At 46.0% G+C, this 13,016-nt stretch overlaps 1 protein-coding gene across 1 annotated transcript; it reads left to right on the top strand.

Moving 5' to 3' along the window:
* Positions 1-8,232: 8,232 nt before the first annotated feature.
* On the top strand, positions 8,233-10,933 carry LOC101391220 (CD209 antigen-like protein 2). The gene is made up of 8 exons (XM_014797698.2): positions 8,233-8,254; positions 8,385-8,456; positions 8,584-8,670; positions 8,968-9,030; positions 9,309-9,386; positions 9,643-9,794; positions 10,294-10,406; positions 10,792-10,933. Exons 1-8 carry the CDS (start codon positions 8,233-8,235, stop codon positions 10,931-10,933), a joined length of 729 nt encoding a protein of 242 aa, XP_014653184.2.
* Positions 10,934-13,016: the final 2,083 nt, after the last annotated feature.

The raw sequence follows: 13,016 nt of genomic DNA, 5'->3' as shown, positions 1-13,016 counted from the left end.
GGGAGTCTAGGTTGGCTTCTGTGATAAAATAAGGAAAAAATGGATCTTTGTCCCCAGTTCCTGGCACAGAGCTTCTAAAACCCTTCTAATCTCCTGAGGAATAAGAGTGCCTTTTGTCATTCGTAAAGAGCCCCTTTTGATCACACTTGACTTTATGCTAAGGAGATGACTTAGGGTGGGGCCTCTCTATAACCTCAGGATGGGTCTGGTCACCAGAAAGACGAGGGTTGGAACTTGTGGGGCTGGAGATTAAGCTCTGTAAAAACTCTTGAACAATGAGATTTGCTGAGCTTCCTGGCTGGTGAGACGTCCACATGTGAGAGGGTGGTGCACCCCACTTCCACAGGGGACCGAAGCTTCTGTATCCGATACCCTTCTGGACCTCGTCCTGTGCACCTCTTCATCTGGCTGCTCATTTGTGTCCTTTATAATAAACCAGCAAATGTTTCCCTAAATTTTGTGAGTCATTCTAATATTATTGGACCTGAGGAGAGGGTTGTGGGAACCCCCGATTTATTGCAGGTTGGTCAGAAGTATGGGTGGCCTGGACTTGCAATTGGTGTCTGAAGTAGGGGGAGAGCCTTGTGGGACTGAGCCCTTAACTTGTGGGATCAGACAGACTCCAAATGGAGTCACTTATACTAAGCCCCGTGTCACCAAACCAAGACTTAACTTAATTACAGTTTCGGGAGTGGAATCTTAAACCAGCCAATCAGAAGTCTCTTGATCAGCACTAGTTAGGTGATCTCCCTGGTAGACCCCTGCCAACCCCTACAGGGAAGATAACCTTGTAATAACCAACCCGCTTGTTTGCCTAGTATAACTTCCTTGTTCCTGCTCCCTTCTGCCTGTTAAATCTCTTGCCTTGTACAGCTCTTCAGAGCTCCTGTCTATCTGCTAGATTGGATGCTGCCCGATTTCATGAATCATTGAATAAAGCCAGTAAGATCTTTAAAATTTACTCAGTTGAATCCTATTTTTTAGCAGACCAGACACTATCTCCGGGTTGATAATGTCAGAATTGAGTTCAATTTGTAGCACATCCAGTGAAGAATTGGGGAACTGCTTGGTGATGTAGAAGGTGTACCCTCAAGAGCTTCCAGAAGGAGGTTACCTTCTAGGGGAAAGGTTACATTCTGAAGAAAGATGTGTTGGAGCAGAGAGCACATGGGTGTGGAAGAAGGAGTGTTTTCACTCCTAGAAGGATCAGCGTAAAAGATCAGGAAGTGAAAGCGAATGTGACTTCCTGGAGGAACTGAAAGTTTTTCAGCAGGACTCTAGAGCCCCAGCAGGGAAAACTGGACGGCTAGTCCGGGGTCTGATCACGAGACATTGAACACCACGCAGAAGTGTTAATAATGTACATGGTAGGAATAGCCCACCCAAGAGAGAGTATTTTGTTTGGCCTTCCTGAGGGGTTGAATTTCCAGCTCTGCTGATGTGTCTCCAGAGATGGGAAAGCCACCACTTCCTCAGGAAGTCCAGCCAGGCACGGAGAGCATGCCAAACCGCGCAGATCTGGCTTTGGACCCCAGCTCTGCCTCGAGCTGGGTGGCCATGATCATGTCTCCTCGACTCTCTGGGCCTCAGTTTTCCCCATATGTGAAATGGGGACACAGGCTGTCTTATCCCATTCGGGGTGCTGTAACAGAATACCATAGACCAGGTGGCTTAAAAAACCAACATGTACTTTGCACAGTTCTGGAGGCTGGAAAGTCCAAGATCAAGGCGCTGGCAGATTCCATGTCTGGTGAAAGTCTGCTTCCAGGTTCATAGACGGCCATCTTCTTGTTGCGTCCTCACACGGTGGAAGGGGCAAGGGAGCTCTCTGGGGCCTCTTTTATAAGGGCACTAATGCCATTCATGACCTAATCACTTCCCAAATGCCCCACCTCCAAACACCATCGTATTTGGGATTAGGTTTCAACCTAGGGATTTTGGGGGGACACAAACATTCAATCTGTGGCACAAACCTACGTCACAGGTCTGTCATGAGAAAGAACAGGACTCTTGGTTCCAAAGAGTTGCCTAATAAAAGTCATTTCCCTCCCCCTTTCCTTAAGGAACAAAAACTCCTCCAAAAGACCTTGAACGTGTTCTTGGGTTGGATCTCCCACGCTCTGTCCAACCATTCCAACAGCACCAGGCACGCTGGTGATGTCGCCACTTCTCCACCAAGAACATACAAGCAACAACAATTCACTTAGTCATTCATTTAACATTGATGGAGTGCCTGTGTGCCAGGCATTGTTCTTGACATTGGGAATGTAGCAGTGAAGAAAATAGACTCGACGTCTTCCCTCTGAACAGCTGGCCCTGGCTATTTTTATAGATAAGGTAGTGAAACACAGCCCTGCCCATTCACTGACATATTGTCTGTGGTGCTTTTGCGTTATAGTGGCAGAGTTATGCAGCTGCAGCAGAGACTGTATGGCCCACACGGCCAAAAAAAAATTTGCCATCTGGCCCTTTTCAGAAAATGTTTGCCAACCTTTGGTCTAGAAGGTTACCTTCTGGGGGAGACAGATGATGGACAGATACACAAATTTCAAGCCTGAATCTGGCCCTCTCCTCTCTCTCTCGGACTTTTCAATTAAGAGAGGAAACATTATCAACCCCGTTCCCTTTCTTTTGAGCTGGTTTGAATTGGGGGCACAGAGGTGAATGAAATTGATGGGCTTTCATGGTTCGAACGGCAGCTCTGGCGTTTATAAGCTGATGGACTGTGGGCAGGAGAGAAAATCTCTGAGCCTCTGTTTGCTCATAGGCAAAATGGGAACAATAACAGCTGTGTTACGGGGATTAACTGAGGTCAAGTCTAAAAAGAATTTAGCAAAAACTAAGTGCTCAAGAAATGCTGCTAGAATTTCTACTTCTGGTTAGAATGTAGAAGAAGCCAAAAGACCCTCACTTCCGTGGTGACAACCAGAAAAACCTATACTTTTCAATAGGGCTAGTTAAGAGTGGTGGAGGCAGGGAAGCCTTGATGAGCTGGATTTCAGGGATAAAATGAGCCCTTCACAAGTGATCCAAGAGCAGCAGCAGCTACACACTAGGGGCCAGGCAGACAACAGCTTTGGGATGGGTGGGCTTGCATGGATGGAGAAATGTTTAGGGGGCGGAGTGAATCAGCCAGTTCCCGGATGACAAGAGTAAGGGTTCAAAATGGTGGCCACTAGAGCGTTGGTGCCTAAACCTGGTGAGGAGAGCATCCATGTGGAGGGGTGGCCTGGTATGGGATGTCAGAGCCCAAATGAGGTAAGAAGGACAACACGGGGGTCTGTCTGGCTGGTGAGAGTAGTCAGTATCCAAGTACAGTGAGGAGGGCGTTGCCCAGGGTAGGGAATGGTGGTGGAAAAAGGAGATTGGTCATACGGATAGGGATTGATGAAATAAATAAATATATTCAGGATAATGGGAACTGGGTTTCCTACCATCAGAGAAGAGCATTACAAAGATGAAGGGGGAGAAAACTATAATGAATCCTGTTATATTTAATTGGATGTGTTGGTATGAATTCATGGTTTTCAAAATATATAGACAAATAAATGTGTGTGTGTATGTGTGTTCCCATTTGTCTATTGAGAGGTCTTGGGACCAGTGATACCCCAATAATAATGAGCACACTTAACCCCCATGTCTTGGTTTCTGAATGCCATTCTCCACTTAAAAGCAACTGGGGGTGGGGCCAGCCCTGGTGGCATAGCGGTTAAGTCTGCTCGCTCTGCTTTGGTGGCCTGGAGTTCGTGGGTTCAGATCCCAGGTGCGGACCTACACACCGCTTATCAAGCCATGCTGTGGCAGCGTCCCACATATAAAGTAGAGGATGATGGGCACGGATGTTAGCCCAGGGCCAGTCTTCCTCAGCAAAAAGAGGAGGATTGGCAGTGGATGTTAGCTCAGGGCTAATCTTCCTCACACACACACACACAAAAGCAACTAGGGCTCTTTGGAAAAATGACAGATTCCAGAGTTAGGACAGGGAAAGCCTGGAACATCTAGTTGGACCAGAACAAAAGTGTTGGAGCAGGTCATTGAGAGGCTGTGACCACCAGTTGACCTATGAGCTGGACCCGGGCAATTGGAGGCTCCTCACTCCCTCCCCTATCCTTAGAATGTACGTTATGCCCACCATTCCCACAGTGGGAGCCGTTTTCAAGGATGAAGCCTTGAGAGAGCAATGTGTTGTTAAGACTATCTGGACGGTGTGCATGACTGAACCTAGCTAAGGCCTCTATAAGAACTTTTAAGATTCTGGCAGGCAGGGGCGGAGGTCTACGCATCTTGCAGCTGCCCAAGACAAGCCTCATAAGTAAGTTCCCTTGCTTATTAACCCTGCCACCTGGAGTGGTCTGCCTCTTTCTTCCTTCTCTTCTTGCCCTCTGTGTATGGATGCCAGTTTCAGATTTCACCCAGGAAGTTCCTGGAGTTGCAAATGAACAGGAAGGGAAACTCATCAGCAAAAACTAACGGGCACATGTCGAAAGAACACAGAAGCCGGCATGAAAGGCTTCCACTGGGCAAATCAAAGACAGTTTAAGCATTTAAAAAAAGAAAGAAAGAAAGAAAAAAAAAAATGAACGTCAGCAAAAATTGCAGAAAACTTTTGCTTTTCCATAGAAGCAACTTAAAAACTGCAAAATTTGTCAGAATCGACATTTTTAGAAACCTGGAAATCAACCAAAAGCTGACAGTAATTCAGGCAGCATTTAGTCAAGAAAAATGGCTGAATTTCAATATAGAACAGCAAGATCAGTGGAATTTTAACTTACCCTAGTCCCACCCTCCACTCTCCAACTCAGAAGTAGTCTTGAAAAATAACAGCTTACATTCCTCTTACTGGAGGGACAGGAACAGAGCTGGAGCCCTTAAAAAGCCTCTCCCCAGGGAGCACTTGTCAAATGTTTTAACATCACAGCTGCCTGAGGCAATGGATAACAGTTGGGGAAAATAAATAGCCTAACCAAAAGTCTTAAAAGGAAAAGTTAGGGAATAGATGTCCTTAGGGGTTTTGAAAAGTCCTGACATATTCCTGGGAATCTGGAAGGCCACGTGCATGCGTAGGGCTGTGTGTATGCCTAGGAAAGATCTGAGAAGGTGCTAAGCTCTCACTTCTGGCTGACTTGGAGGCTTTATGAAAGCAGAAAGTGAAGGCTAAGGCAGAGTTGCAAACTTCCCAGCTGAGCGTTAAAGTAGCGTCGAAACACACAGAGACTCGTGGCAAAGATGGAGAGACTTTTAGTTTCAGGCATTCAAGGAAATCTCTGTCCAATCATTAAGTAACCACTAAGCTAACTAAGTAGAAATTTTAGTGGCCATACATGACAGAGAATATAGATTTTACAGAATTAGTTCAGAAAAGTCACTCAATAAACAAAAAAACCCAACTACAACAAACAGTAGCAACAACAAACCTTTAGGAGGAAGGAGAATCTGATTTCTATAGTTGCCATATTATATTATTTGAAATGTCTAGTTTTCAACAAAAAAATTATAAGACATACAAAGAAACAAGGAAGTATTACCCACGCACAGGAAAAAAAGCAAAAAATAGAAACTGTGTCCGAGAAAGCCCACATGTTGGACTTGCTAGACAAAGACTTTAAATCAGCTGGTTTTAATATGTTCAACAAGATAAAGGAAATCTTATCTGAAGAACTAAAGAAAAGTATGAAAACGATACCTCACCAAATAGAGAATATCAATAAAGAGACAGAAATTATAAAAAGGAACCATATAGAAATTCTGGAGTTGAAAAGTACAATAACTGGAACGAAAATTTCACTAGCGAGTCCAATAGCAGATTTGAGCAGGCAGAAGAAAGAATCAGCAAAAATTGAAGATGGGTCCACTGAGATGATCCAGTCCGAGGAACAGAAAAAAAAAGAATGAAGAAAGATTCACAGAGCCTCAGAGACTTGTGGAACATCATTAAGCATACAAACATAGGCATAAGGGGGGTGTCAGAAGGAAAGGAGGGATGGAAAGGGGCAGAAAGAATATTTGAAGAAACAATGGACCAAAACTTCCAAAATTTGGTGAAAGTGTTAAGTTGCACATCCAGAAGCTCAACAAATTCCAAGTAGGATAAACTCAAAAAGATCCACACTTAGATGCATAATAATCAAAGCATTGAAAGGCAAAGACAAAGAGAATCTTGAAAGCAGCAAGAGAGAAATGTCTCATCCTGTACAAGAGATCCTCAATAAAATTAACAGGTTATTTCTCATCAGAAACCATGGAGGCCAGAAGGCAGTGGGAAGACATATTCTAAATGCTGAAAGAAAAAAACCTGTCCATCAACAATTCTATATCCAGCAAAATGACTTTATTCAGACATAGAAAGGAAGAAAGTCCTGATATATGCCACAACATGAATGAACCTTGAAAACATCATGCTAAATGAAAGAAGCCAGACACAAAATGGTGTGGTATGATTCCATTTATATGAAATATACAGAATAGGTAAATTCACAGAGACAGAAAGACAGATTAGTGGCTTATGGGGCCTGGGGGGAGGTGGGAATGGGGAGCAACTGCTTAATGGATATGGGGTTTTCTTCTGAAGTGATGAAAATGTCCTGGGACTAGATAGTGGTGATGGTTGCACAATAGTCACAACATTGTGAATGTACTAAATGCTATTGAATCGTACAGTTTAAATGGTAAATTTTATGTTATGTGTATTTTACCACAATAAAAGAAATGAAGGGAGTCTTTCCAGAAGAAATAAAGGAACACTAGACAGTAATTCAAATCCACATGAAGAAATAAAGAGCACGAATAAAGGTAACTACCTAGATAAACATAAAAGACAGCATAAATGTATTTTTTTGTTTGTAACTCCTTTTTTGTCTATCCGATTTAAAAGACAACTGTATAATGCAATAATTAGAAATCTAAGTTGATGGGCACACATGTATAAAGATGTAATTTGTGATAATAGCTCCATAAAGGGAGGGGGAAATGGAACTATATAGGAGCAAAGTTTTGTATACTATTAAAATTAAGTTCGTAATAATCTGAACTAGATTGTTATTAAGATGTTAATAGTAATTCCCAGGGCAACCACTAAGAAAATAATTCGAAAATATATAGTAAAAGAAACAAAAGAATTAAAATGATACACTAGAAAATATCTATTTAACACAAAAGAAGGTCATAGTGGAGGAACTGAGGAACAAAAAAGACATAAGACATAAAAAACAAATAGCAAAATAGCAGATTTAAACCCTATCTTATCAGTAATTACATTAACTATAAATGGATTAAACTCTCTAATTAAAAGGTAGAGATTGACAGAATAGATAAGAAATGATAATACAATTATATGCTGTCTACAAGAGACTCAGTTTAGATTAAAAAAAAAAAAGAGATGGTAACATATTATAACCAATCAAATCAGATAGGAAACCAAGAGTCCATATGTAAATAGACTGAAAGTCTGATACACATAGTTTCAAAGTGACTGTCTACAAAATACTTAGTAATTACAAAGGGGAAAAGAGTAACTGCTTAGTGTAGTGGTTAAGCAGTGACTCAGGGGTCAATTCCCAGCCCCACCCCTTACAAGCTGTGTGACCTCAGGCCAGTTGCTTGCCCTCTCTGTTTCTCAGTTTCCTTATCTGTAAAGCAGGATAATAACTGTACCTTTCTCATAGGGCTATTGTAAGAACTGTCAGTGTTGTCCCCCACTCCCCCCAGCCAAAGATCACCAGGAACACACCTATGGTTAAACAAATTTGAGTTTATTACTTGTTGCAGTGAGGGAGAGCACACACCACTGGGAACTGTGGGGCACATGCTAAATGCTATTACTACTGAGTATTGGAATAGGCAATTCATACCCATTACTAGCGTACTGTATTAAACCTCACAATAACAGGCTGAGGCAGGGTACTTGTCCCATTTCACAGCTGAGGAAACTGAGGCTCTGATAAGGTGAGACCAAAGGTCCCAGGACTGGCTAGGGGTTGGAATAGTGCCTTTTGGCAGCAGAGTTGACCGCACAGCTTCTGTCCCCACCCTAGATGACCTCTCTCCTAGATGCATCAGGCACTCCACCTCTTCCCCCACTTTTCTGACAGGACGTGGCGTCCCCATCCTGTTTCTTTGTTCTTCTTTCTGGATTGGGGAGAAATGGATCTGAGGAGGGGCTGCAGAGGGCAATATGTGGGGCTATAAAAACCACAGTCCAGAGAGGAGGAGGAGAGGAGCAGAGAGGAGAGAAGGATGGCAGAGACGTACGGCCTTGGTGAGGCTGGGCCCCCACTCTGGGGTGATGGGGGAGAGGGCAGGGCTCCAGGGTCCTGGGCGAGAGGGTCTGGCCTCCAGCTTGTAGTCCTGAGAGCAGGGCTCAGCTGAATGTGTTCTGTCCTATTCAGAGGAGTCATTTGAGGACCACATATTGGCTGAGACAGAGCCTAGACTACAACGGAGCTCAAGGAGCTTGCCAGGTACTGTGGTGGGTGGTTGAGGAGCGGGTACCTGGGGAAGGGGCAGTGGGAGGTCCTCTCCAGCAGGGCAGGGTGGGGCAGGGTCTGTCTCTGAGCCCCCATCTCCGCCCATCTGCCGGTTCTGCAGGGTGTCTGACCAGGGCCCCTCTGCTTCTGCTGCTGCTTCTCATCTCTTCGGGCCTCTCTCTGCTCCTGATAATCACTCTGATTCAAGGTGAGTCAGGGGCTGGGGGTTTGGAGTCCTGGGTCTCTCTGGGTTTTCCCCCTGGGATGGTCTTTGCTCTTTTCCATGGTCCCCAAACCCACTAGTGCTGGGCATTTGGGCTTCGTCACCTCCTGTGTGACCATGGGCTGGTTACTACTCTTCTCTGAGCCTGTTTTCTCATCTGCAAAATGCAGCTCACCTTCCTCCAAGGGGGGCTTAGGCTCTCAGAGACCTTGAAACCAGACTTGGCACAGGGTCAGGCATACAGCTGGCGCTCATAAAGGAGAATTCTCTGCTCTTTTGTAGTCTCCAAGATACACCAATCCCTGCAGAGAGGAATGTGGGACCATCAGGAGAATGACCACCCAGGTGAGGGGCTGGACGCCGGGATCCAGAGTGGGAGAGGGCTCTAAGGCTGCCTGAACTTGGACGAGCCGCTGCCACAGGGATGAAGGAGGGAGGGCGGGAGTGGTGGACCCCTGCATGAGGTAATATTGGGCAAGTCATTCTCTACGTGCCTGTCAGTTTTCTCGTCTGTAAAATGAGTTCTCAAGGTCACGGTGAGATCCATAGACAATGTTCTTCTGGGGCCCTCTCTGCACCCAGCACACAGTAGGTGCTTGATAATTGAAGTCCTCTTCTTCTAGTGGCTGTTTCTGCAGAGCGGATACAGTCAGACCTGGAGGAGATACGTGAGCAGCTGACGAGGATGAATGCCACCCTGGGTAAGGGTCCCACACCAAGGTCGGGAAGGAGTTGTGGGGTCCCTCCACCCCACCCCTAGAAGGAGCGGGGACCCACCTTCTGTGGCGGCCAGTCTGAGGAGAGCAGGGCAGAGCTGGGGTCTTTCTCATGGGTTTCTTGGGGACTGAGCTGACAGCTGAACAGGGGGCCTGGCCCTGGGTTCCCAAGATCTGATGCAGGTGTAGGGGCTTGGGAGCCGAGCAGCCTGTCTGTCCCAACCCCACCGCTCCTCCCCAGCTGGCCTGTGCCGTCCCTGCCCCTGGAATTGGGAATTCTTCCAAGGAAGCTGCTACTTCTTCTCCCAGACCCAGAACATCTGGAAAGCTTCCATCTCCGCCTGTCAGGACATGAGGGCCCAGCTGGTGATCATCAACAGTGCTGAGGAGCAGGTGGGCTGAGCCAGATTTCCTCCTCGGGCTGGGTCATGTGACTGGTCAACAAAAAGCCTTCTGTCACCCTCCTCTGCCCTCTGAGGGATGGCAGTCACACAGGGAGCTGGGGCAGGGGGGAGATGCAGTCCAGGAAGGCTTCCTGGAGAAGGAACCATAATAGACTTGGGAAGATCACATGAGAGACAAACATGTACGAGAGAAGCCATGTATGAACAGAAGGGGAACGCAGGGTACCCTTGAGACCCTACATAATCTCTCCCCAGCACATATGTAATCCGAAACACAAGTTAACACATTTCCACATGCGTATACACATTAACACACATTCACAGCATACATGAACATGCGAACACATACAACTTGAGTAGGGGCTGTAGGCTAGACTGCAGAAAGAACTTCCAAGGGAGGCAGGGGACTATGGGAATGTGGGCAGATATACAATGGGGTGGCATTCAGGGATCTTCTTCCTGATGCCCCTCCCCCTACCCACCTCCAGCAATTTCTGAAGTTCTGGGATACCAGAAATAATAGGCCCGCCTGGATCGGCCTCAGCGACCACCACAATGAGGGGTCCTGGCTATGGGTGGACAACACCCCCGTCAATCTCAGGTGACCTCGCAGTGTCCATGGCCCCAGGGGGGTGGGCAGGGGAAAGACCCACGTCCCAAACCAGGGGTGCTCAGACTCTGAGATTGGAAAGTATCATCTGAAGAGCCTGGTGGAGATGCAGAGTCCTGGGTCCACCCTGGGGGAGCGGGGGCCAGGGTTATAAGTCTAGGTCCAGGAATCTGCAATTTTACTTTGCCAGAGCTGATTGTGAGGGAGGTCGTGTTTGAACCCACATTTTGAAAACCACGCCTCTGAATTCCTCACCATCCTCTGGCTGGTACTTGGAATTCTGCTGCAGAAGGCCTGGGGCCTGCTCCTCCAAGGGTGGGCTGGGAGTTGGGCTCTGGATGGAGTAGGGGGCTCATAGCTCCGATGGTGTTCACAGCTTCTGGAAAGAAGGAGAACCCAACAACCACGGAGAGGAGGACTGCGTAGACTTCTACAGTGATGGCTGGAATGATAACAGATGTAATAGAGAGAGCTTCTTCATCTGCGAGAAGCCCTCGGGTCCCTGCCCAGTGACCTGAGGACCGCTGTGTCCCGGCTCCCAGAGACCAGGCAACTGGGCATGCGCTCTGCTTGCGGCTCTCTGGCTCCGCCCCCTTGTGTTTTTCCGTCTCCTGAACTGAGGACCTGGAGATCCCGAGAGAGATTCTGAGACCCTCTTGTCCTCTAAGGCCCATCCCTCCATAGGCCATAGCCCATCTCTCTTCTTCCATTGATGGTCTCAGCCTCGCCTCCGTAATATCCCCTTAATAAAGTCACACATTGTATTATGTGTTCCATCCAACCTACCCTCCATTTCTTTGCTACTGTTTCAATCACTACAGTCTTATAATATGTTTCATGTAAACCAGAACATTGTCTTCTTTCCATATATTTTTCTCTACTACAGTGTATTTTATTTTCCAGATACAGTTTTGAATCAGTTTGTAATTTTGATTGGAAACAGACATATATACATATATTGTATGTACCTATCTATCATCTATCTGTGTTCATTCATTCTTGAACCAATTATTTATTCAGATACTTTTAAAATGTCGTTCAGTAAAGTTTTATGATTTCCTTCCTATAAATTTTTTTAAAACATTATTTCTAGGTGTGTGTATTCATTTCCTATCAATGCTGTAACAAATTACCACAAACTTACTGGCTTAAAACAACACAAATTTAGTATCTTACAGGTCTAGAAGTCAGAAGCCCATAAAGGGTCTCATTGGGCTGAAATCAAGGTGTCTGCAGGGTTGCTTCCTCTCTAGAGGCTCTGGAGGAGAATCTGTTTTCTTGCCTTTTCTAGGTTCCAGAGGCTGCCTGCATTCCTTGGCTAGTGGCTTCCTTCCTCCATCTTCAAAGCCAGCGATGACTGATGGAGTCTTTCTCACTTAGCGTGGCTCTGACACCAACTATTCCACCTCCCTGGTCCACGTTTAAAGGACGCTTCTGATTACATTGGGGCCCACCCAGATAATCCAATAAGATCTCATTATTTTGAGGTCAGCGGATTAGGAAATTTATTTCTGTTTGCAACCTTAACTTCCGATTTTCCACATAGCATAACATAGCCACAGGTCCTGGGGATTAGAATGTGGACATCTTTCGGGGGATATTATTGTGCCCACCACGTGGTGGTGTGTTTCTTATTGTGCTGAATGGGATACATCTCACTGGAGTGGATGGATAAAACCCTAACTCTCTGCTCTTGACTTAGCTCTGAGGCACATTCCACACTGTCTTTCAGCGGTCAGTAGCAGGACCGAGCCCTAGTAGCCCACAACAGTCGCCTGCCCAATAATGCCAACTCTTTCTTATGGCTTCCTTCTCTTCCCTGCGTCACTTTCCCAATTCCCCCCTGTGTTCTCTGAGGATGACACCATGAATCAACTTCTTGCATTGAAATCCTCATCTCCGGGTCTGCTTCTAGGGGAACTGGACCAAATTCAGGTTGGGTTCGTGTGACTCATTCTGAATGGTGGGCCAGAACCACGCTTGGGGAGCAGATGGGCCCAGACTGGATCGACCATGTCACTTCCAGACTGGGACATTTAAGAGTGAGTGATCACTTCCCTGCATTCTCTTCTCTCCCCCTGGCAACCCTGGAACCCATAGCAATAACTTGGATACAAGATAGCTTTGCCAACCTGCAACAGTTTGGCAAGAGTGTGTTTTGGCCATGACCACATCAAGCTGAATTGCTGAGATTGTCAGCAATTACTGTGGCACAGCATAGCAGATTCTTACTAACTTGCCTGCAAAGGAATTCCAGAACCTCAGCTAACATCTACAGAACAGGGCTATAGAGGAGAGAGAACTCTTCCCAACTCATTCTATGAGGTTGGGTCGATTTATTATTAAAAATAATTCCAGTGAGAGCCAGCCCTGATGGCCTAGTGGTTAAAGTTCAGCACACTCTGCTTTAGTGGCCTGGGTTCAGTTCCCAGGTGCAGAACCACACCACTCATCTGTCAGTTGCCATGCTGTGGCAGTGGCTCACATAGAAGAACTAGAAGGACTTACAACTAGAATATACAACTATACACTGGAGCTTTGGGGAGGAAAAAAAAAAGAGAAAGGAAGATTGACAACAGATGTTAGCTCAAGGCAAATCTT

This window comes from Ceratotherium simum, chromosome 39 (assembly GCF_057802395.1).
Source record: "Ceratotherium simum simum isolate JZ-2026a chromosome 39, ASM5780239v1, whole genome shotgun sequence".
NCBI lineage: Eukaryota > Metazoa > Chordata > Mammalia > Perissodactyla > Rhinocerotidae > Ceratotherium > Ceratotherium simum.
This window is presented reverse-complemented; position numbering and strand designations above follow the sequence as displayed.

What these genes read in the sequence shown, in the direction of transcription:
- LOC101391220 (XM_014797698.2), top strand. Translation starts at nt 8,233, where the DNA reads ATGGCAGAGACGTACGGCCTTG. An exon ending in TCAACAGTGCTGAGGAGCAG is followed by an intron (nt 9,795 to 10,293) that starts GTGGGCTGAGCC and finishes ACCCACCTCCAG; the next exon opens with CAATTTCTGAAGTTCTGGGA. An exon ending in AACACCCCCGTCAATCTCAG is followed by an intron (nt 10,407 to 10,791) that starts GTGACCTCGCAG and finishes TGGTGTTCACAG; the next exon opens with CTTCTGGAAAGAAGGAGAAC.